The 23,020-nt window shown below is 45.1% G+C and overlaps 1 protein-coding gene across 3 annotated transcripts in view; it reads right to left on the minus strand.

Annotated features, from left to right (window-relative positions):
- Nucleotides 1-23,020, minus strand: part of ASNSD1 (asparagine synthetase domain containing 1) — a 352,351-nt gene that overhangs the window by 143,849 nt on the left and 185,482 nt on the right. For all 3 annotated transcript variants that reach the window (XM_044085621.1, XM_044085700.1, XM_044085773.1), the window contains one exon: nucleotides 5,732-7,308. In XM_044085621.1, the coding sequence (XP_043941556.1) occupies nucleotides 5,732-7,192 (1,461 nt within the window). In that variant the 5' untranslated portion in view covers nucleotides 7,193-7,308. The remainder of the gene's footprint in view (nucleotides 1-5,731; nucleotides 7,309-23,020) is intronic.

Below are 23,020 nucleotides of genomic sequence, written 5' to 3' on the forward strand. Positions count from 1 at the left end.
GGAAATCCAACGAGCAATTGTCACCTTAGAAATTGGCTTCCCGAAGAAAGGTTTTGAGTAAGAAACAACTGATCAGATTTACGAAAAGCTTTCATCCTGTGCAAGTAGGATCGCAACTGCCTGTGTACATCCAGCAGATGTAATTTATATTCACCCCTATTCTGGAAATTAGGAAAAAAAGACAGGAAGAGTGACAGTCTGATTAATACTGATTTCTGACACTACTTTGGGAAGAAAGGACGGATTACTGTGCAGAGAAACCGTGTCCTTATGAAAAATCATGTAAGGAACTTTGATGGAAAGTGCATGGAGTTTCGACACCCTCCTGGCGGAAGTAATAGCGACCAAAAAAAGCAGTCTTCCAAGATAGATACTGCAAATTTACCAAAGCTGCAGGCTCAAAAGGAGGGGGGAGACTAAAGACTGAAGCACAAAAGTAAGGTCCCATGGAGGCAAAGGATCCTTCACCGGGGGGGGGTCTTAAAAGAAAGGCACCCTTAAGGAAGGTCTTGCAAAGTTTAGAAGAGGCTAATGAAGACATATTTCCCCCATGTAAAAATTAGAAATTGTGGCCAGCTGGACATTTGACAGTGGAGAAACTGGCACCTTGCTGAGAAATCCCCGCCAAAAACTCTAATACTGGGGACGCAGGAGCAGTAAAGGGGTCCAATGCTCACTGCGAAGCCCATACGGAGAACTGTTTCCACTTGCCACGTTATAACCTTCTGGTGGAAGATTTTGAGCTGCCACCAAAATGGTTTTAATAGGAGATGATAAACCGGGAGTCCTAATAATCACAGGAACAGGAGCAGCCAAGCAGTGAGTTTCAGACTGTCCAGGTCTGGGTGAGGAATCCCTGAGGGATAAGAAATATGATCCGGAACTGGATCCAAGGTCCATGGTGAAACTACTAGATGAGACCAAAGGGAGGGAAAACCAGACTTGGCGAAGCCAGAATGGGGAGATGAGGATCACAGTGTTCCCCAGCCTGCGAGCTTTCTAAAGAAACTTCTAGATGAGGGGTAGCGGGAGATGGGCATAAGAAGACCAGGAGGCCCAAGCATGAATCAGTGCATCGCTGGGCAGCGGGGATGGGCATAAGACGACCGGGAGGCCAAGTATGAATCAGTGCGTCTCTGGGGGCTTCCCCCTGAGGGGGGGTTCAGAGCGAAGAACTCGCTGCATTTCGCGTTGGAAGGCGATGTGAATAGATCGCAGCAAGGACGACCTCACTTTAGAAAGATCTGCTCCACCACTGAAGGATTCAAAGACCACTCATAAGGCATCAGGACAGATCTGCTGAGCCTGTCCGCTAGAATGTTGGACCGTCCCAGGATGTGCGTTGCCACCAGAAAACGGTTGGTGGAGATCGCCATTCCCACACTGTCATGGCTTCGCAACAAAGGGAGTAAGATCTGGTTCCTCCTTGTTTGTTGATATACCAGACTACCGCCATGTCTATCTGAATAGCAATCATCCCTAGAGGAAGATGGACATGAAGGGCCTGCAATGCAGGAAGAATCACCCTCATCTCCAAGATGTTGATATGCAAACTGGCCCTCCCCCCCCCAAACTGGGAGGCGTCCATGGTCACTGCGGTTTTGGGAGAGGACGGACGAAAGAGACGTCCCCTGACAAGGTCTGGGGAATGAATCCACCACAGAAGAGTGTCTGCATACTCGGGAGATACGGACCGGATGAGACAATGGTAGAGCTGAGACAGACCACTGGACTGCTAGAGTCCACTGAAGAATCCGCATGTGAAGTCATGCTAGCGGTAATAGATTGACCGTGGCCGTCATAGACCCCAACGCCCTCAAAACTATCTCTGCAGTCGGAACCTGGGCTTGAAGGACATACAGGACATGTAACTTTAGACTGTGAACCCTGTCTGGGGTGAGGAAAACTTTCATTTGGATAGTGTCCAACCAAGCTCCAATGAAGTCTAGGATCTGAACAGGGGCCAGTGACGACTTGAGATTGATGGTGATTGCCCAGTCTTTTTGCTAGTAAGAGGAAATAATCCCTGGCTCGGCAAAGCAGATGCTTGATGGGGCAGCAAAGAGCCAATCGTTCAGGTAAGAGAAGACCTGAATACCCTGAAGTCTCAGGTGAGCCGGTACACTACTGCCATAACCTTGGTGAACACCCTGGGGGCTGTGGTGAGACCAAAGGGAAGGGCTCTGAACTGATAAGGATTGGCTCCCAGCTGGAAGGGGGGAAACCTGAGAGTGCCTGTCCATCTTGAGATGATAGTATGCATTCTGGAGGTTGATCGAGCACATCCAATCTTTCGCCTGCAAGTAGGGCAGGATGGATTGAAGAGTGACCATCTAGAACTTCGCCTTGTCTACGGACAGGTTCAAGGTGGATGGATCCAGAATGGGTCTTAGGTCCTCCATTTTTTTTGGCACTAAAAAGAGCCCAAAATAAATCCCTGATCCAGATTGGTCTAGGGGGACAGGTTGGATGACTCGCTTTCTTAGCAGCTTGTCTATCTCTAGCACTGCTTCCTCCCTTTGCGGGGGTGGAACGTCTGGGACGTGACATGGTGGAAGAGGTGGTTCGGTGAACAGGATGGAATAACCTCTGGCTATAATTTTCAACATCCAACGATCTGCTGTTATGGACTCTCATGCCACTGGGTATAGCAATTGGTGACCCCTGACTGCCTCCAGAGATGAGCAGTCAGGCAGCCCTTCAGGGCTCCTGCGTGGGTCTGTCCGAGAACAGTTCTTGAGACCCGAAGTTTCTCGGACCCTCTCTGCCTCTAGGACGGCATCTATCATAACCCCCTCTGCCTCTGGAGGAAGAAGAGTCCTGAGTGTACCAGGAAAATGTCTGCGACTTCCAGAACCATATCTTCTTCGTCCCTCACGGATTCCTAGAGAAGGATCTTTGAGGGGTGGAGAAGTGGATCCAGAGGGCAGAGAGTGTCTTCCCGTCCTTCTCACTCTCAACCAAGGTCTCTCGAACAAACTTCCCAAACAGGGAAGAACAGTCATATGGAGCATATGCAAATGATGCCTTAAAGGGTTTGAGAATTGACAAAGCTGGAGCCAGGTGTGGCACCTCTTAGCAATGCAAGAACAGGCTGCCCTGGAGGCTCTCTCCGTGGCATGGGAGAGATGACGCACGGACATATTAGCTACTGAGAGTGGCCATCCGAGCGAAGAACGTCGTCTTGCCCTCCGCCGACATGGACTCCGGGGTTGACTCAGCGATTTCCTTGACCAAATCTCACTGCAGCCAAATAATGTGTGCCATATAGTTCAGCGCTGTTATGGAAAAAGTCGCTGAAGCATATACCCGCTTCCCTAGATGTTCCATAGTCCTTGACTCCCGGTCAGGAGGATGGACCATATAGCTCTCCTGCTTGAGCTCTTTCTTCGTGGCAACTGCCACCACCATAGCATCCACTAGGACCCCTTATTCCAACACGTCCTATCTGGAGGGGGACTAAGGACCTTATATCAGGGTGCTTAGGGATGGGCGGTTCCTTCCATGCCCGAGATGTTATAAGGTCCACGAGAGGATCCACGGGAGAGGACACCCAGGAAGTAGATGGGCCCCGTGCAGAATGCCTCAAGGACATTTTTTTGGGCAGACCCGCCCCCCCAGCGGAGTTCCATGATGTCTCCAAAGGAGACATCCTCGGGGGGATCTTCCCCTTCTTAAAAGTCAGTGTCTTCAGTAAGGGGACACTGGAAGGTGCCTCCTTTTACACGTCTGTTTGCGAGGAACCTCCTCAGTGGGAATCTCTGGGGAGGACTCGCAAACCTCTTGCTGCTCCCTCAGGGGAGCTTCCTGAGACAAACCGAGCACAGGCTGTCCCCTGAGATGGCAGGATGGTTGGGGGTCATACCCAAAACAGAGGGAGTCAGGGCGGAGTCAGAGGATGAGATGGTCAAGGGCCTCAAAAAACTCGATAGAAACCTCACCACCACGTCAAAGGCCGAAGGGGAGCAGACATCCTGTGAAGTGCCAGTATGAGCCGTCCCCCTCTGACCTGATGGGGAAGTCAGAGCCGAGACTCCAGGAGCCGATATGCCAAGGGGAATACTGCACTCCGACACACTCTGAGCCAACAGCAACCCCTCAGATCCAGCACCAAGGCTACAGCTCCGAGAGCTCAGATCCAATCCAGTCAGATCCGACTCAAGACAATGGCTGGCGTTGAGGTACAAGGTACCATCGGCGCAGACACTCCGACTCCAAGGGTTCTTGGATCCAAAGGCTCCGAAACCGAAGGTCGGATTGGAGAAAGAGTTACTGGAGTAAAGGACTGTGAGCTCCACACTCCAGAGGGAGAGGGGGCAGGCAAGACTCCCATCTGGATTTGGGTGTGGATTAACTTCAGGCAACTCAGACTCTGGGTTGAACGGGAGGAGGCTGCCACTGACACCATCCGGGAGTGCCGATGAGGAGAGGCCAGAACAGGAGACAGGGGAAAACCTGGGAGAGTGGAGCCGGGGAGAACCTGGCCTGGTCGGGGCTTGGATTTCGGTGAAGACCCTGTCGGAGCTGAGCGGTCAGGCGACCGCTTCTTTGTCCTATCTTTTTTATGCTGCTTCTCTCCTTCCCCGGACCTCTTGGCAGGAGTTTGAGTCCCAGAGGCCTGGGAAGGAGAAGAAGCTGAAGCCTTGGTAGAAGCTGGGGGTGCGCGGGCTGCCGTCCCGGTGGAGGGAAGTAATCCCTTTAGGCTAAGCTAATCCCTCCTGTCCTTAAGAGCCTGCAGGTTAACCCCACACAGATGGGACAGGGGGTAAAAGCAGGTGAGCAGCACCCAGGCATACCACGCACAGAGAAAGTGGCCATCAGCTGGGGAGAGCTTACAGCCACACACTGTGCACTTCCTAAACCCTGGTTTTGGGGTATCTGACATACTCCCAAACCAGTTAGCAGAACGAACGAACAGGCACATACACAGACAGACGCACAGAAGAAGAGGACGAGAAGGGACAGATTTTTTTTTTTAACCAACCACCAAACGTGGGTAGGGAAGGTAGGACAGAGGGAATAGAAATCTCTAAGACAGACACAGAAAGAGACCCAAAAAAGCAACTCACCCAAAAGACGCTCCGAGCTCAGACCACGATGCTAGCTGTTTCAGAGGCAAATGAGATCTGAAGGGAGGAAGGAGACAGGGGAATTATGGGTAAGCGGAGGAGCTTGGAGCTCGGATCAGATGCTGGATATGCGGCCGTGTCAGATCAGATACAGATCCATAACCCTCATGTTGAAAACCAAATGAAGTCAACTACTTCAGATCAAACCATGCCCTTTTGGCTTCTGAGATAACTGAACTGGACTGTGCATGGTAGGATACCTGCAGTTAGCCAAGTGCGTTTTTCAAGAAACCAGAACAATTGAGTTTAAAGTTTCAACAAAATGGAAAATTTCTTCTTTTAACCATGGGATCATAGAACATTGGGGGTACAGAAGACTTTCCTTACCACCACTGTTGTTAAGTCCTAGACTTTGTATATTTAATGATGCAAGTACTAGACTCCCATGTTTACTTTGAATTTGAAAACTTGGTGTTCAGGGGTTTACTGTTGATGGAAAATTTTTCTTCAAAAGTTACTGATCACAATCATGAGGCAGTGTGACTCCGTAAAGGGGTTCATAAAGTCTAGTGTAGGACAACAATTCTACAACAAACATCATAGTGAAAGAGGCACAGACTACTGCTATTTTCCAAGCATGACACAACATACTTTAATTTTACCTTAGCAGTACTAACATAGGGCTCTGCCGCTTCACCTCTAATTAATGTGCCTATTCCTCTTGATGCAAACCAGACTGCACAACCAATGCTGTCATCTAGCACTGTGTCCAGTGGGTGTACGAGGTGGCCGATACGCTCCTGCCTCACTGACTTTAATTCTTCCAATGTAACATTAACTTCAACAAAATTCCAGGTCCTGTGAGGGTTAATAGCTTCCAGTTCTTTCAGACCTGCTTTACCAGTGATCCTATCAGGAACACTGAAGGAAGCAGCAACTGTACTGCTTTGCTGTCTAGAGTCTTCATGAGCAGACAGATGGTCTTTATTCTTGTGCTGTTTAAAGTGTCTGCTGGCGTGCCCTTTTTGCTTCCTCTCTTGTAGCATGAAGGCCACATTTAGCAAGTCAATTGGTTCATTAGAAGGAATATGACGGTCAGCAAGCAAAGCAATCATCATGGAATCTATGCCACCTGAAAAAAGAATAGCAACATTTGCTTTAACATCAGAAGTACTCAGACTTTCAGATATTAAAGGAGCGGTCATCCTATCTAGACACAAGACACGCCGTCTTACTGATTCACTTAAAACATCAATCAGTTTGTGGACCAAACAACTTGTGTGTTCATTAAACATGGGAAGATCTTGCAAAGATACTGAAGAAATGCATTTAATATCATGATTGGCAGGTGCAGGAAGCAGTTCTGGGATTTTCTTATTCAGAGGGACAACAGGTGCCTGAAGGGAAAGTTCCAAGTCATTCAAAGCAACAGATACAAACTCTGGTAAATGTTTTGTAATCTGTTGCCAATTTTCATGAAACATCTTATCTGCTTCTGTGCCATCAAAGCTTTTGTCTTTCCATGGATACCATGACAAAACAAAGGATTTACAAGAGGCTTTGAGATCTAGTTTATATATCCCAAGAGCAGGTACCTCTTGCAAAACACCCGTTTCTGATCCAGGGTCCACAGAACTTACTGTACTGAGAAGGAATGACATTTGGTCAGGGGAAAATTTCCACAACAGACTACGTCTACCAAAGAAGTCCCTTCCAAACCACAGGCTGTGATTCACTGCTTGATAGTAAACAAAGGCCCAAGGTCCTTGAATAGATGACATTACAGAAAGAACATTTTCTGTGCTAGAAGAAGATGAAAGGTGTCGGAAAATTACTTGCGTGTCATTTTCTGCATCTCCTACTTCAATCCCGCCAAAAACCTCTCCATTCCAGAGGAAGATATTGCCACAATCATCCTGTACAGGCTGAGGTGTAAGAAGCCCCCTCATATGAAGCACAAAACCAGAGAATAGACAAGAATAACCAAAATCAGGCACATTTTTGAACATCTGCCGACTGCTGTCAGGTCCCCTTCTTTTCAGGTTGCACAGAGTAGTCTGGTCCAAGAAGTCCTCAAGGGACGTCTTCCCACATAATGTAATAAGACAGCAAATTCCACACATCCGTACACCAGTCAAGTAGCTCAGTCTCTGAAGATGCCTGTTTCACTGTCATATATTGTTGCTCTTCTCTGAAATTTCCAGTATCTCATATTCCTTTTTCATGTTATCCAAGGTTTCTGTTTAAAAAAAAAAAAAAAAAAAAAAGGATCAACATATCCTTGCTCATGCAGAATTCTTTGTTAACTTCTCTAAAAGCTACATGCACTGGAATCCACACACTCGTATAAGATCTATACAATAAACTACAGTTTAGATGTCACTGTATGGCTCAAAACAGTTTTCAAAAAAAAAAAAAAAAAAAAAAAAAAAAACTATATTCAGTAAAACGGTCAACTGAATAATGAACATTTCTTTAGGAAAACAGGTCGTCACTTTCTTGAAGGAATCCTGTACTACCGTGTGCATAACACATCTAGTAAGAACACAAGGAACTTAAATGTGACTGCATGCCAGTAACTATTTTCTTAAACACAAAAACACAGTTAAGTACGATGTAGAAAGCACACAAGCAGAAATCAGAGACATTTTTTGCCAGTATTGATTATCATTTTCAGTTAGTTACAATACAGGTTATGGGCAAAATAGGGCAGGGTTCATGCCTTTTTTTTTTTTTTTTAAACACAGAGGTCAATACCAGAAACAGCAAAATGTGCCTTGGACTAACCCTTACTACTTCAAGTCTCTTAATCCATTTCAGACACGTCTCTAGAAATTCTATTCACACATTCCCAACATTTCCTAATCTGCCACTTCAGCAATGATTGCCTAGAAAAGCCTTCAGACTTACGTCCCTTCACTTTTTCATATAGTCAGTCTCTCAATAACTACTTAATTGTAGACAAACAGAAGACTGTCATTACCACCCCTTCTCCTCAAGCCCACAACCTCACTCCTCTGACAACTATTAATCTACTGCTAACATCCCTCTTACTATTAAATACTAGAAAAAAACTTTTATATAAACATTTTGCAAAGACATTCAAATATTCATATTCTAGCTCCTTATCAACAAATGTTCCATACAGGCTTTAACACCTTGGTAGTGCATTCCTAGACTATGGACATTTTTTTCATTTTGCTTAAGAGTTTCTTACTGATGTAACATGTTAGCTAGAAAAAAAAACTTTGATTCAGCAGACCACACACTACAGTTATCATCATCTAGGGACTTCTCATCTAATGCAATTACAAGGTTTGATAACTACCTTCCAAACATACATTCCCAAGTAACCTAATTCCCTATCGACTAATGCAAATGTACAAACTGGTGCTCCATAAGACTCTATCCTTTGGCCCATATTTTCACTATTATTCTCATCAACCTACATCAAATTATGATTTATGCTAATGATCTTTCACTTCTAAATTACTTACCCTCCACCATGAATCATAGCCACACAGAAAGCCACCATGATGCCCTATGGCACAACTCAGAAGCTAAAGAATGTTCACGGATCACTGACCCTACTGGATTCCCTTTCCTACCACCAGACTGCAAAGCTATCTAGGTCTTTCCTTGGATCAAAACCTGTCCTTTTTTTCATACCCATATTAAAATGCAAGCTATCATAATTAAAAGAATCTTAGAAAAGTATCACAATGATTCATCACTTTGCCATACATGTACCACCTTACTCATGTTTCCTAGCCCTATCCTACATAACCCCATCCCTACAAATTACCTTATTATAAACCCTTTCCACTAAGAGTTCCACTACACAAGAGACACAAACACACCTCATGCACAACACTAAATCTATGGTTAGCATAATGGTCAAAGTGTTTACCTTACAAATAAAAGGTGCAGGGTTTGATTCTCAGATAGGATAATTGGCTACATTTAAAATTTTTAAATGGTCCACAAGGGCAGTTAGCTTAGTACTAACCTATTCTATTCTATTAAATAGCACCTACTCAAACCCCAACCCACAAAAACATGTAGTGACACACTTATCCCTAGTGATGAAACTTTCAGGATATATAACATTTTTTCAATAACACAATGCCAATTCCTGTAACTACTAGTTTCAGCCAGAAACTCGTAGTCCATTGGTCGTTTTGGGCCAATTCCTAGCTCCTTTCAGCCCCCTGCTATAAAACACGCTAAACACGCGTTTTCCAGCTTGTACCAACTCAGCACAGATCCTCGTGGTGGCCTGCAGAGTGATCCAAGCAGCAGAGAGCTAAAAGAGTGACTTTCTACCAGATATAAGTATTTTTTGTGGCTTTCCCACTGTTATTAAGCTAGCGACTGCATTTCGCCTGTTTTACTTCTACTTTAAGTGATTTCTTCATTTTACACTGTTTATTGCACTTTAAGTTACTAATTGTTGCAAATTGTTTCTGTAGGCTACACACTAAAGTGCGCTAGCCGATTTACAGCATTTATAGCATTTACTGTCTGTTTTTTTCCTTATCTCTGTAATAAAACAAAAAAATCTCTTGTTTTCCCGCCTTACTGAACTAGAGCAGTCCAGTTTCAGAGTTGCTGATCCCTGGGCTTTGTTTTTAATTCCTGTTACTGATCCATTGCCTTATTAGGAAGGAGGGAAGTTTCTTTGCGGAGTGGGAAGCACTGAGCGGCCTTTTTGTCCGATTTGGTGAAGTTTCAGCCAGAAACTAGTAGTCCATTGGTCGTTTTGGGCCAATTCCTAGCTCCCTTCTTCAGCCCCCTGCTTATAAAACACGCTAAACGCGCGTTAGCGCGATTTAGCGTGGAGTTGCCACTGTTGCACACAAGAGCAGCGGCGGTTAAACTATTCGGGCCATCTAAATTCCACTCTTCAAATTTTCCCTTAGAACTACCTTCCTCGAGCTGTACTGCTGATCTAACCAGCATATCCTATAACTGAAAAGTTCATCTCTACTTGATTCCCAAGTAGACTATTCTCTATCTGTAAAGCCTAGCACTTACTCCAACAGTACTTGCACCTTGATAAAGCACTCTTATTATAGATAGTACCCCCACCAGCCTAAAACCCACTTCCCCCGGAGTCCTTTGAAAGTCTCTTTATCTACTAATTCTAGTATGTCGAGGGATCAAGTTGCTAGTGTCCTCTCCAGCTCAACTGGTGAACCTGGGAATATTGAGGCAATGTTACAATTGCCTCATGTACACAGACAATCCTCTCCTTCTCCCACAAAACACAAATACATGCGAGAGATGCAACTATACGGCCAAACTGGAGGCTGAGCTCTCTCAACATAGGACTGGCAAGACCAGACAGGAGGAGAAGGTAACCACACACAATACATACCCAGTCACACATGGTACCATCACAACTTCAAATCATACACATACTCACACAAAGACATACTCGGAGGCTCTGATCAAAAATTTACCAAAACAGCAGAGGCCACCAAAGCAGACACCCAAACAACTACCACCTCACGACCCAACACATGCAACACATAGACCACACAGTCAGAGTGTCAAACAGTCACAGCCCTTAAGGCCAAACAAAATGCCAGACACACTTGTCATTGGTGATTCCATAGTCAGACACACTGACGTCCCGCTCACCAGACTGAGTAAGGAGAAGGTCACAGTAAGCTGCCTGTCGGGCGCTAGAATCTGCCACATAACGCAAGCACTCAGGTCTCTCAACAGCAGGTACAAGTACGACTCAGTCATTGTCCACGCTGGTGTCAACGACCTGAGACGTACCTCCTTGGACTACATGAAAAGGGACATTGAGGAGCTCTCTGATTATGTAGCCCAGGCAGGTATGACCCTGACCTTGAGCAGTATCCTACCTTCACCTAGAATGATGCCACAATACAGTGATAAGATGATCAGCTTTAATAATTGGCTTAAATTCTGGTGTCATTCAAAGGGATCCAATGTCTGTCTGCCTGGGATGACATGCTGGACAAGCCACGCTGCTCAAGGGACGGCTTGCACCTGTCACCCCTGGGCTTCGGATATTGGCAAAGGCTCTTGCCACCCCATAGTGCCTTTTTAGGCAAGGCTCAAATTCTAAACCTACCACCCTAGAACACCAAAAAGGAAAAAAACTAAGGGTAATGCTGCTCAATGCCAGAAGTCTCAATCTCAAGATGCACGTACTCGAGGCCCTTCTCAATATGGAGAACATCGATGTCTGTGCTGTGACAGAAACCTGGTTCAAGGCTCCTGAGAGCACCCCAGCACTAACAGGTTTCACCTCATATCATGCGTTCCGGCCCCAAAATCCAGACAACACCAAGAAAGGGGAGGGTGTCCATATTCATAAAGGACACCCACACCTCAAGGTTGGTGGCAACGCACGATGCATCGGAGACCATCCAAGTGCAATTAACCATAGGCAAGACTGCTCTGCAATTTGTAGCATGTTACAGGCCACCCTCTCAAACTCAGGAACCTCACATGGCCTTCCTGAAAACATTGGAGGGGATAAATGTATCTCCAAACACCATCATACTGGGTGACTTCAACTACCCTAATGTAGACTGGGAACACTACTCAAGCCCGAACACTCTAACCCAAAGATTCCTGGAGTTCATAAACTCAAATGCCATGGAACAACTAGTCACCATCCCCACAAGAGGAGAAAACATACCTGATCTCATCATCACGAACATGGGATCAAAATGTTCAACACCGGAAGTATACCCCTCACTGGTGAGATCAGATCATAAACTAATCTCGCTGGAGGTCCTCATCCCGCCCCACCTGAAACAAAAAAGACCACAGTGAAAAACTTCTCAAAAGCCGATTTCACACTTCTAAAAACTAGTGTGGTCTCCTTTAAGGCCCCTGAGCCAGTGGTAAACATCACTCAAACCGCTGAATCACTTACAAATGCCTTCTACCAGCACCTACAGGACTGCATGGATCAGGCAATCCCAAACAAAACTAAGACTCTCTGTACCAAAGGCAAGCATCCAGTCTGGTGGACCCCAGCCATAAACAAGCTCTACAACAAAAGGAGGAAGCTACTACAAGATAGAGCAAAATCCTTGAAAGGTAAGACACCTTTGATCATCATAAGTAAAAAACTAAGAGCTCTCATAAAATCATCCAAGGCAAATTTTGAGAGAAAAATCGCCAAGGACTCTAAAGACAATCATAAGGCCTTCTTTAGCTATGTTAGAAACCTAGGAGGAAACTCCCAGATATGCTCAGAATTAGTTCAAAATGATGTGAAAATTACTGTACCTACACACATTGCTAACATACTGGCTGACAGGTTCAGTGCAAACTTCTCCCCCCCCACCCTCCCAAAAAAAGATACATCTATTCCAGAAGATAGTAGCCCCCCAAACATCTCCAACGCCCAGGTGAGAACTGCCCTCACTACGGCAAAAAACACAGCATCCATGGGACTGGATGGTGTCCCCGGCTGTGTGCTTCATGAACTCAATGAGGAATTAAACCCACAGTTAGGACAGCTGTTTAATCTTAGCCTCACCTCAGGATATGTACCCAAGGAGTGGCGCACGGCGACTGTGGTCCCACTTCATAAGGGCGGTGCCTCCACAGACCCTGGAAATTACCGCCCCATTAGCTTGACAAGCCTTATCTGCAAAGCCATGGAGAGGATCATAATGGAACTCATAAATAAAGACATAGGGAACTTGCAGACTTTGGATCCAACCCAGTTTGGCTTTGTCAAAGGCAGATCCTGCCTCTTAAACTTGGTTGACTTTTTCGAGACAGTCACCAAGGCCATTGATGAGGAAAGGCAGTCCATACAGCCTACCTCGACCTGGCAAAGGCCTTCACACAATACCCCACTCAGGTATCATCGAAAAACTCATCAGCTTGAATGTAAACCCATACATCACAAGATGGGTTGCAAACTGGCTAAGTGACAGAACCCACAGGGTCAGAGTTGCTGGAGCCATGTCAGGCTCAAAGCCTGTCACAAGTGGTGTCCCACAGGGCTCAGTCCTGGGTCCACTCTTGTTCGGCATCTACTTTTCTGAAGTACAAGCAAACACAGGAGGGTTATGGCTGACAAAGTTTGCAGATGACTGCAAACTGGGCGCCATAGTCGAAAACACATGACACAGATATCCTCCAGAAGGGCCTCACAGAAATGGATAACTGGTGCCAGAGCCATGGCCTGAAGTTAAACGCCAAAAAATGCATAGTCATACCCTTTGGGAAAAACAAGGTTACCCCTAGCTACCATATAGGTGGCAATCCACTGAGCACAGAAAAAGTCATCAGGGATCTGGGGACCCAAGTTGACAGTAGCCTTTCGTTTGACACTCATGTTGCTAAAGTAGTTAGGAAAACCTTCTATATCGCCCACCTGATCATGAAGGGGTTCACATCTAGATCAAGGGAGGTCATCGTCCCCCTGTACTCATCACTCATTAGACCTATGATTGAGTACAATGCCCCGTTCGGAATGTATCTGACCAGACACCTGCTGCAGCTTGAAAGGCCCCAAAAGTTCCTCACCAAAAGGATAAAGGGTCTCAAAAATATGTCTTATGCTGCCCGACTGAAAGAACTCCAGCTCTATTCAGTCTCATACCGCTTGCTCAGAGGTGACCTGTGCCTGACATATAAGGCCATGTCAAACCCAGATTTGATGAATATGCTTCACCTCAAAAAATCTAGATCCCTCAGAACCACAAGGGCGGAGACTTAAACCTTGACACGGTTATAAATAGAACGTGCTGGAGAGACAGATTCATCACCCAGAGACTCCTATGCTGTGGAACAAAATCCCGGTACATGTGAGGCAGAGCACCTCGCTGGCCTTGTTCAAGAGGAATCTTGACCAATGGATGGGAGATCGCAGATATACCCCAGGGATTACTTCAGTGTCACTGCTTGACAGAGGCACAGAAAAATGATAGGCATAGTTTTTATTCAAACTAAAGTGGTGGCGAAAGCCACATAACTATGGGCTAGGCTTATAAATGCCCTTGGGCAGATAGCCTAGTATGAACCTATGAACCTATGAACCTATGTAACCCCAAGGATAACCCTTACACAGCAGGAAAGTACAGTTGTGTAAACTAACCATAAATGTAGATGTTTGAGTGTATTCACTATTGCAGTCATCACCTGTAGGTTATCCCTGCTGTGGTAGCCCTCGGCCAGCCCAAATACCAGAGTCAATGTTTTTCTGCATCGGCTGCTGTCACTTGCTGACTGACGTCAGGTCGTCAATGCTACAAAGCAAGGCAGCCGACGTCTTTACATCAGTTTTTCTTGCCCTAACCAGTAAGAAACCCAGGTAATATGGTAAACTGGTCCTGGTGGCTAAAAGCCACCTAGAGAAGCTTATGTCTCCCTAAAGTAAGAAGCTATAAGGGGGAAGGAGGGAGGGAAACCAGGACTGCAACAGTGAATACACTCTAACATCTACATTTATGGTAAGTGTACACAACTGTACTATGTTCTTCGTGTTTCACTATTGCAGTCATCACCTTTGGGAGGATTCCCAAAGCTGAGTAGAGGGGTGGTAGGATTGGTAGGATTAGAAGGAGACCTAGGCCTGGGTCAGCAAGCCCTGCAGAACTGCAGAGGCAAACCCTGCCCTAGCCTTAGAAAATAGAGATAGGTGGTAATGCTTGGTAAAGGTATGGACAGAAGTCCAGGTGGCAGCTTCCAGGACATCCCTGGTGGGAATTCCTCTGAGTAATGCTGTGGAAGTGGAGGTTGCCCTAGTGGAATAGGTTTGAATAGATTTAGAGGGTTCCCATGTAATCTGTAGTAGAAATGGATATAATGCAATATCCATTTGGAAATGGTTTGCTTGGAAATAGGCTTCCCCTCTGCCCCAGGGGTAAAGCTGACAAGCAGTTGGTCTGTTTTTCTGAAAGGTTTAGTATGGTCCAGATAGTGTCTGTGCACTTTCTAGTGAGTGCAAAATTATTTTCCCCTTGTTTTGAGGGTTAGGAAAGAAGGTAGGTAGATGTATAGCATGGTTGAGAATCTCATTAGATATCACCTTGAGCATAAAGGAGGGGTTAGTCCTCAGGAAAACCCTGTCTGCATGGAAAATTAAGGGCTCAATCACCATCAGTGCCTAAAGTTCTGAAACTCTTCTAGCGGAGGTGATAGCTAGGAGAAAGGCAGTCTTCCAGGAGAGGTATCTTAGTTCTGCTGAAGAAGCAGGTTCAAAGGGTGGTAAGGTTAGTTTTTTCAAAACGTAATTCAGGTCCCAGCCTGGTGTGGGTGGCCTTCTGGTAGATCTGATATTAGAAGCCCCACTGAGGAATTGTTTGATCAAATGATGGGAAAATAGGGACTGATCTGTGTCAAAATGAGCTGAAATGAGAAGGAGAGGCCACTGTTAAGTAGCTCCGCTAGGTAATCCAGGATAAGAGGGATGGAAAGTAGTGAGGTATTTCCCCCTCTGGACTGGCACCAAGAGCAGAATCATTTCCATTTTCCTGTGTAAGATTTTCTGCTGCTGGGCCTTCTGGCCTCTGTGGTAATGTCCAGGACCTCTTTGCTCAACTGGGGCCCCTTGTTTGCCTTTAGAGTATTAGCTTGAGAGTCTGTATGTCTGGGTGCAGCATCCCCCCTCCACACCTGAGTCAGGAGGTCTGAGATTAGGGGAAGCCGCCTGGGAGGCTGTAATGTCAGACTGCGCAGTAAGGGGGTGCCAATATTGTCTGGGACAATCTGGTGCAATGAGGATGGCCTTTGGTCTCTCCTCCCTTATTTTGATCAGTACCTTGGGAATAAGAGGCAGAGGAGGGAATCCGTACACAAAGAGGGTGTTCAAGGGGAAGGTCAAGGCATCTACCTTCCACGCTAGGTGGTGATACTCCCTGGTACAGAATTTTTTTCAGCTGATGATTGAGATGGGAAGCAAAGAGATCCACCTCTGGAGTTCCCCACTCCTGGGTGATCTGTAAAGATTTTCCTGTGAAGCTGCCATTCGTGGGGGTCCACTAAGTTCCTGCTTAAGTGGTCTGCCAGGGTGTTGTTGATCCCTGGTAGGTATTGGGCTATTAGGTGTAATCCCATGGAAGAGGCAGTCAGCCAGAGGTTCATGGCTAGCCTGCACAGAGGGTAAGATTGGGTCTCTCCCTGCTTGTTGATGTGCTAATTACTGTTGTGCTGTCTGTTTAGATAAGGAGAACTCCTGGCCTGAGAAAGTGTTTGAAGGATGTCAGAGCCTTTTGTACTGCCATCATTTCCTTCTGGTTGATGTGTACGGGAAGGTGCTGAGCATCCCAAAGACCTTGGGAGCACCTGCCTTCTAGGTGGTCGCCCCAAGCAATGTCTGAGGCCTCGGTGGTAATGGTCTGCCCAGCAGGGCGATGAAGGGAAGACCCTCGTTGTTGGCACAGGACCCTGCCCACCAGAGAAACTCAGCCCTTATACAGGGGATCAGAGGAAGAGGGGTCTCTAGAGGTTGAGAGTGCCGACACGAAAGGCTCTTTAGATACCACTGAAGTTTTCGCATGTGAAGCCTGGCCAGAGGAATTAGAGGGATGCCATGTACCCCAAGGCTTGAAGGAACTTCCTTGCAGTGAGGTGACTTCTGGAAGCCAGCTGGATAATGTACAGAGGCAGGAAGCTCTGCTTTTCTGGGGATAGGAAGGCCATTTGAGATGCTTTGTCCAGCAGTGCTCCCAAAAAATGATCTTTCTGGAGGGTGCTTGCTTGGATTTCTTCTTATTGAGGGTGTACCCTAAGGAGATTAGGAGAGTTTTGACAAAGAGGAGTTCCTTGAGTAGCTTCTCTTTGCACTCTGCCTGAATGAGGCAGTCGTTCAGATAAGGGTAAATCTGCATACTTTTCTGTCTGCAAAAGGCTACGGCCAGGGCTAAGCATTTGGTTAATACCCTGGGAGCAGCAGATAAGCCAAAGGGTACCGCAGAGAACTGAAAGTGTTGTGAGCCTGCTTTGAAGCGAAGGAATTTCCTGCAGGATTCCCTTATGGGGATGTGGAGGTAGGCATCTTTTAGATCTATGGTGACTAACCAGGCATTTTTGGTCAGCATAGGCAGCAGTTGCTGCAGAGTTATTTTGAATTTGGGAATCACCAGGGAGGTGTTCAGGATGGATAAATCCAGGATGGAACGCCAGGTGCCCTCTTTTCTGGGAGCAAGGAATAGTCTGGAATAAAAGCCTTTGCCTTTTGGATCTGAGGGGACAGGTTCTACTGCCCCTTGAGATATTAGAGTTTGAACTTGTTTCAGTGCCTCTGGCCACTAATTTGGAGGCAAGTCTGGGTACCCTCTTGGAATAGGGAGTTAATTGAAGGAGAATTTGTATCCCTGAAAAATTATCTTTAAGACCCAGAAGGTCCTTTGTTACAGAAAGGCAATTTTCTTTGCAGAGGGAAAACCTTTCTCCTAATTTTTCGTGAGTGACAGGAGGGCAGAGGGGGGAGAGGGAGTCCCAGAGTTCTTGCCATAGAGGGACGGCTTAGAACTCCTGCCTTTGGAGTGGTAGTGGTCCATTGTTTGGTTCTCTGCTGTCCCTGGGATAGAAGCCTGGGCGGTCTGTCCCTGTGGGGCTTACCTTGCCCCTGTTTGCTAGGTGCAGGAAAAGACCACTGTTTAGAGGGAAAATTCCTGCTGAACCTAGGAGGTTGTACCTGAAAGAAATCTTTTACTGTTTGCATAGAATTTGCATTGTCTGCCACCTTTTTAAGCACCTCCTCTGCTTTTACTCCAAACAACCAGTCCTTATCCAAGGGTGCATCAATTAATTTAGATTTGACATGATCAGGGAGAGGGTGTTCCTTCAACCATGCATGTCTCCTAATGACAGATCCTGACACTGCTGCCCTGCTTGAGGCTTCTAGGGCGTCAAATCCACAGTGTAATGTGTGTTTTGCCACTTGACAAGTAGAGTGCAGTAAATCTGCTAACTCTTTCGAATTGGCACGGTCAGGAAAGGTTGAAATCTTTTGCTTTAATAATTCCAGAGTATGTTGTAGATAGTTTAACATGGTGAACTGACAGTTGAGTGCTCTGATAGCCAAGGTTGCAGAGATGTATACTTTTTTACCCCATCTGTCCAGAGCTCTAGAATCCCTGTCAGAAAGAATAGGGTTTTTTTACAGAACTAGTCTTAGCTCCTTTTGGTCCCTATGTAATGACTTCTGGGTCTGCAGCAGGATTTCTCTACAGGTGTTTGTGAGAATCTGGTACTATGTAATACCTGGCAGGTGTACTGGAAGCAGGTGGGGAGGGTGTCAGGAGCTAAGCTGGATTCATGGAAGACATCATCCACCACCCCTAAGACAGGGGGGATAGCCAAGGGTCTGTGCTGAGGCAGATCAAGAAACTCTCTTAGTCTGAGGGAAGTCCTGGGATTCCCAGTGGAAATGTTCCTGGAGGGTGTGAAGGGTTTCCCCAAAGGAAAGATCTTCTGGTGGGGAGGCAGAAGGAATGGATTGCTCTGCATATGAATCCTCATAAGCAGTCACAGGTGGTGTTTGTTCCTCAAAATCTGAATAATCAGAGTCCTCAGAATCCTGTTCTGTCAGTATTTCAGGAGAAGGGTCTCTTTTCCTTTTAGAAGTTGTGGCCAGACTAGCCCCGATAAGGGAGATAAGATCCTCCGCCACTTTAAGCATTTGAGCTTGGGGTGGTGGAGAAGGAGAAAGATGGTGGCTAGAAGTACATTTCCTAGGAGTAGCCTTGCTTTTTGGCCAGAGGGTATCCATCGGTCTGAGAGAAATGGTAGTTGGAAGAGAAGATGTTGTTTTTTGCCTAGATTCGGTAGTGCAAGTAATCTCTTTGGAAGCCGGTGCCTGCGTCGCTGCTCCAGACCCAACAGTGTCAGACATAACTAAAGGCTCGGAAGACGAAGAAGATTTCTGTGGCATACCGGACTCCGGAAGGGTCTCAGTAGATGCCTGCGAAAGTATTGGATTGGTCATCAGGGGCTGCGAAAGCACCTCACTGAATTCCAGAGAACTGATGACCTGCTTAGCGGTAGAGTCATCGGAATGTTTAGCCTTGAGTGGTCTGTCTGTATCTCTAGCTTTACGTTTTTTCGGAATGTCTACGAACTGTTGGCTGACAGACGCCACTTCAGAATGTGAGTACACTTTGTCAACATAGTGAACATTCGACAGTGTACTGTTAGCAGAGATGCCACATTTCTGTATGTCGCTTCCACAGAAAAAAAAGAGGATATCAAATTTTAAGTAGCCTGTCTCAGACTTGCCTTTGCAAATGTGCTATATCGTCTAACATAAAGTAATCATTTAGACAAACGTTCTTTGACAATGCTCCATTTCCAGTTCCATGATCTTGCCCCTAGTTGCCTTTAATCATACATTTTTTAAGACATTCACACTTGATTGTGTTAAACTGATTGTTTATATTGGCAATGAATGATAGCAATATCTGCATCTTTAGAATGCATATTATGAAAGTCATGTGAGAAACAGATTTCAGTATGATGATCTCTCAGGATTAAAGCTACAAGCTGCTAACAAACTTTACACTGTAATTCTGGGTTTGATTATATCTGGTCACTATTTCATTACTCTGACTCACAAAAGTTATAAAGTACCTCCATGAGAAGCCTCTGAAATGACACACTTGGACATACTGCCCTAACCCGGTTAACAAACAGATAAAAATCAATCTTACTATGTAAACATGGATTCACTACAAAAACCTGAAGTTAGACTGCTAACAAATACCACCAGAGGCAAACTGCAGGAATGCACACCCAGGGAACATTAGGGAAAAAGTAAATACAGTTTTCTTTTTGCAAGGTGGCATACCTCCTGCACCCCCCCAAGTGTGTGCAACTTCACTGTCACACATCCCCATCACCATTCATCCATAACCCCTTTTTCCCCCCTTTTCTGCACATGAGGTCAGGACATCACATTAACACTAACACAATCTAGAGCCAATGTTCAGACCACAGGATGGCTAGCCTTGCCATGTGTTCTGCTGTACCTCACATATGCTCACACCTACTGCCCCCACCCCACTTAAATATACCAACTCTGAGATCGTACTACACCGAAGAGAGGGCAATGTTCACCATAGTGGCCAGGTGGTTCCTTTCACAAGGAAATGATTTCAGTAGTTTGTGCATTCAGCGGAATGCAGCTTCGGAGAAATGAGGTTGGGCAAGTAAAAATCACACACACACACACACACACACACACACACACACACACACACACACACACACACACACACACACACACACACACACTATTCGTGGGGTGACCTGAAGTGGGCTGTAAACAAGAGATGCCCTCGCAATCTGACAGATTTGGAGTGCTTTAGTAAGGAAGAGTGGGCAAATACTGCCAAGTCAAGATGTGTCATGCTGACAGACTCCTACCCAAGAAGACTACTGTAATTAAAGCAAAAGGTGATTCAACAAAGTATTAGCCTAAGGGTGTGCACACTTATGCAACCAGCTTATTGTATATTTTTGTTTTTTTATATCCCCCCCCCCCCCAAACAGATTTGTTTGTTTTTCAATTGAATTGTACAGGTTATAGGTCACATTAAAGGTGGGAAAAGTTTTGAAATGATTTATTGTGGTCTTTTTCTTTTATATCACAAAAAACGGGCATTTTAACAGGGGTGTGTACACTTTTTATATCCACTGTGTGTGTGTGTGTGTGTGTGTGTGTGTGTGTATATTACAGACACACACACATATATAGATATATATGTATGTATGTATATATATATATATATATATATATATATATATATATATATATATATATATATATATATATATTACACACACACACACACACACACACACACACACACACACACACACACACACACACACACACACACACACACACACACACGTTAATAAAACCATTGAAAAACTGTGAAAAAGAAAATATTAAAACTACTAAAAAACACTTCTAGGGCTTATGAGAAAGAACTAACATGGAGACCAATCCTGAGCGCTTTCGTTCTTTATTATAGAAGACCTTCATCAAAATATTTTATTTTATTTATTTTACATTTGTTAACCGGGGGTGTCTGACTGAGCCGAAAAGGCCCTTTTTCAGCAGAGGCCCGGGGAGAAAAGCTCCACAAAGAAAAATTACAGACACATTTAGTTATTTAGACATGATCAGTATATACACAAATTACAAGAGACATGTTTTTACAGTGGTATGCGACACATAAACAGTTACAGTGGAGAGAACAAACAAAAAAATATTAGTTTTAAAAATAAAGGTAATTAATAGATTTGTGGTGTACAGCAATTTGGAACATAGGTAGAATACATACATAGTACACAGGTACAGTACATACATTGTAGATTAGCCAGTGTTTGTGAGTAAGACTGAAAACTATTATCAAGTGCTCTAGATTTAGTATGTATATGTTTATCCACTTTCACTAGCCTGGGGAGCAATCATGGCACTGCCAGCTTTGCTTGAGATGTTGCCTGATGAGGTCTTTAAAGAAGGCTTTGGATGATGTGTTTTGAATGCTAGTGGGGACAGAGTTCCATTTTTTAGCCAATGAACTACTATATAGTGCATCTACAAAGCTATTGTAGCTGTTGGTGACTTCTAGTAGTAGTTTGCTTGATGATCTAAGAGGCCTTTTGGCTGAGTGATGTTGTACTAGGTTTTTAAGGGCAGGACACTTATTGGGGACGTAACAGATAGAATGACAGAGGCAGAGCTGATTGTAGGTTAGGAGGTTGGGCAGTGCAAGCCAGTGGAGCTGTCTCAAAGCAGTATAGTGATGAGTTCTATATGAGCAATTTGCAGAAAAGCGGGCAATTCTGTTATAGCAGGCTTCCATTTTGCTTAGTTCAGTTTTGTTGAGATTAGTCAGAATGGGAGATGCATAGAGTAGGGTGGATAGAAGTTGGGAGCGAGCAATGGCTGATCTTGTGTTGTTGGTAAGAAATAGTTTGATACGGTAGAGTGACCCCAGTTTGGCATGTACTTTTTTAATAGTTAAGTTGAGATGACTATCAAATTTTAGGTGGGAGTCTATGGTTATTCCCAATAGCTTAGCCTGTGCCACTGGAGCAATTGGAGTAGCATTTGTGGAGTAGATAGTGAATTGACTGTTAGTGTTTTTGTTAGAACTGGTTATAATCATAAGTTGAGTTTTCTTTGGATTGAGGATAAGTTGGGCTTTGGTAGGGTAGTTTTCAACGGCAGAGAATGCTAGTTGAGTTGTTTGCAAGAGGGTGGGAATGTTTCGTGCAGCACAGATTAAGGTAGTGTCATCTGCATACTGAATTATAGATGCATGCTATGTGGAGGTATGGAGATCATTTGTGAAGACTGCGAATAGTAGTGGTCCTAAGATAGAACCCTGTGGGACTCAGTTACGGGTAGCTGAGGAGAGAGAGAATTTTCCCATTTCACAGCTTGGTACCTGTCAGTTAAGTAGCTTTGGAACCAGGTAAGAGTGGAATTTGATGGATGATATTGGTTTAGTTTGTTTAGCAGGATTTGGTGCGAGACTGTGTCAAATGCTTTTGACATATCCAAAAAAAAAAGAGTTGACACTTGTAGGCCTTCATTTTTGAGACTGTTTACTGTGTCTGTGAAGCAGAGGAGGGCTGTAGTGGTACTATGGGCAGGTCTGAAACCATGCTGAGTAGGTGACAATGTTGCTGTCTAGGAGATAGTTTAGCATCTGGGTATGGATGCATTTTTCTAGGATTTTGGCCAGGAGGGAGAGTAAAGCAATGGGTCTGTAGTTATTAAGTTCAGTGGAGGTCCCGCCTTTATGTATGGGTGTAACATAGGATATTTTCCAGAGTTTGGGCACATAACAATTGATCTGTTTATGACAGTGGAGACTGGGATAGCAATAGCATCTGCTGTGAGTTTCAAGAAATAGCTGGGGAGTAGGTCAGCTGCTGTTGACGAGGTTTTTAGTTTGAAAAGCATGCTTTTGATT

This window comes from Protopterus annectens, chromosome 1.part0, assembly GCF_019279795.1.
Source record: "Protopterus annectens isolate FY-2018-M chromosome 1.part0, PAN1.0, whole genome shotgun sequence".
NCBI classification, from domain to species: domain Eukaryota; kingdom Metazoa; phylum Chordata; order Ceratodontiformes; family Protopteridae; genus Protopterus; species Protopterus annectens.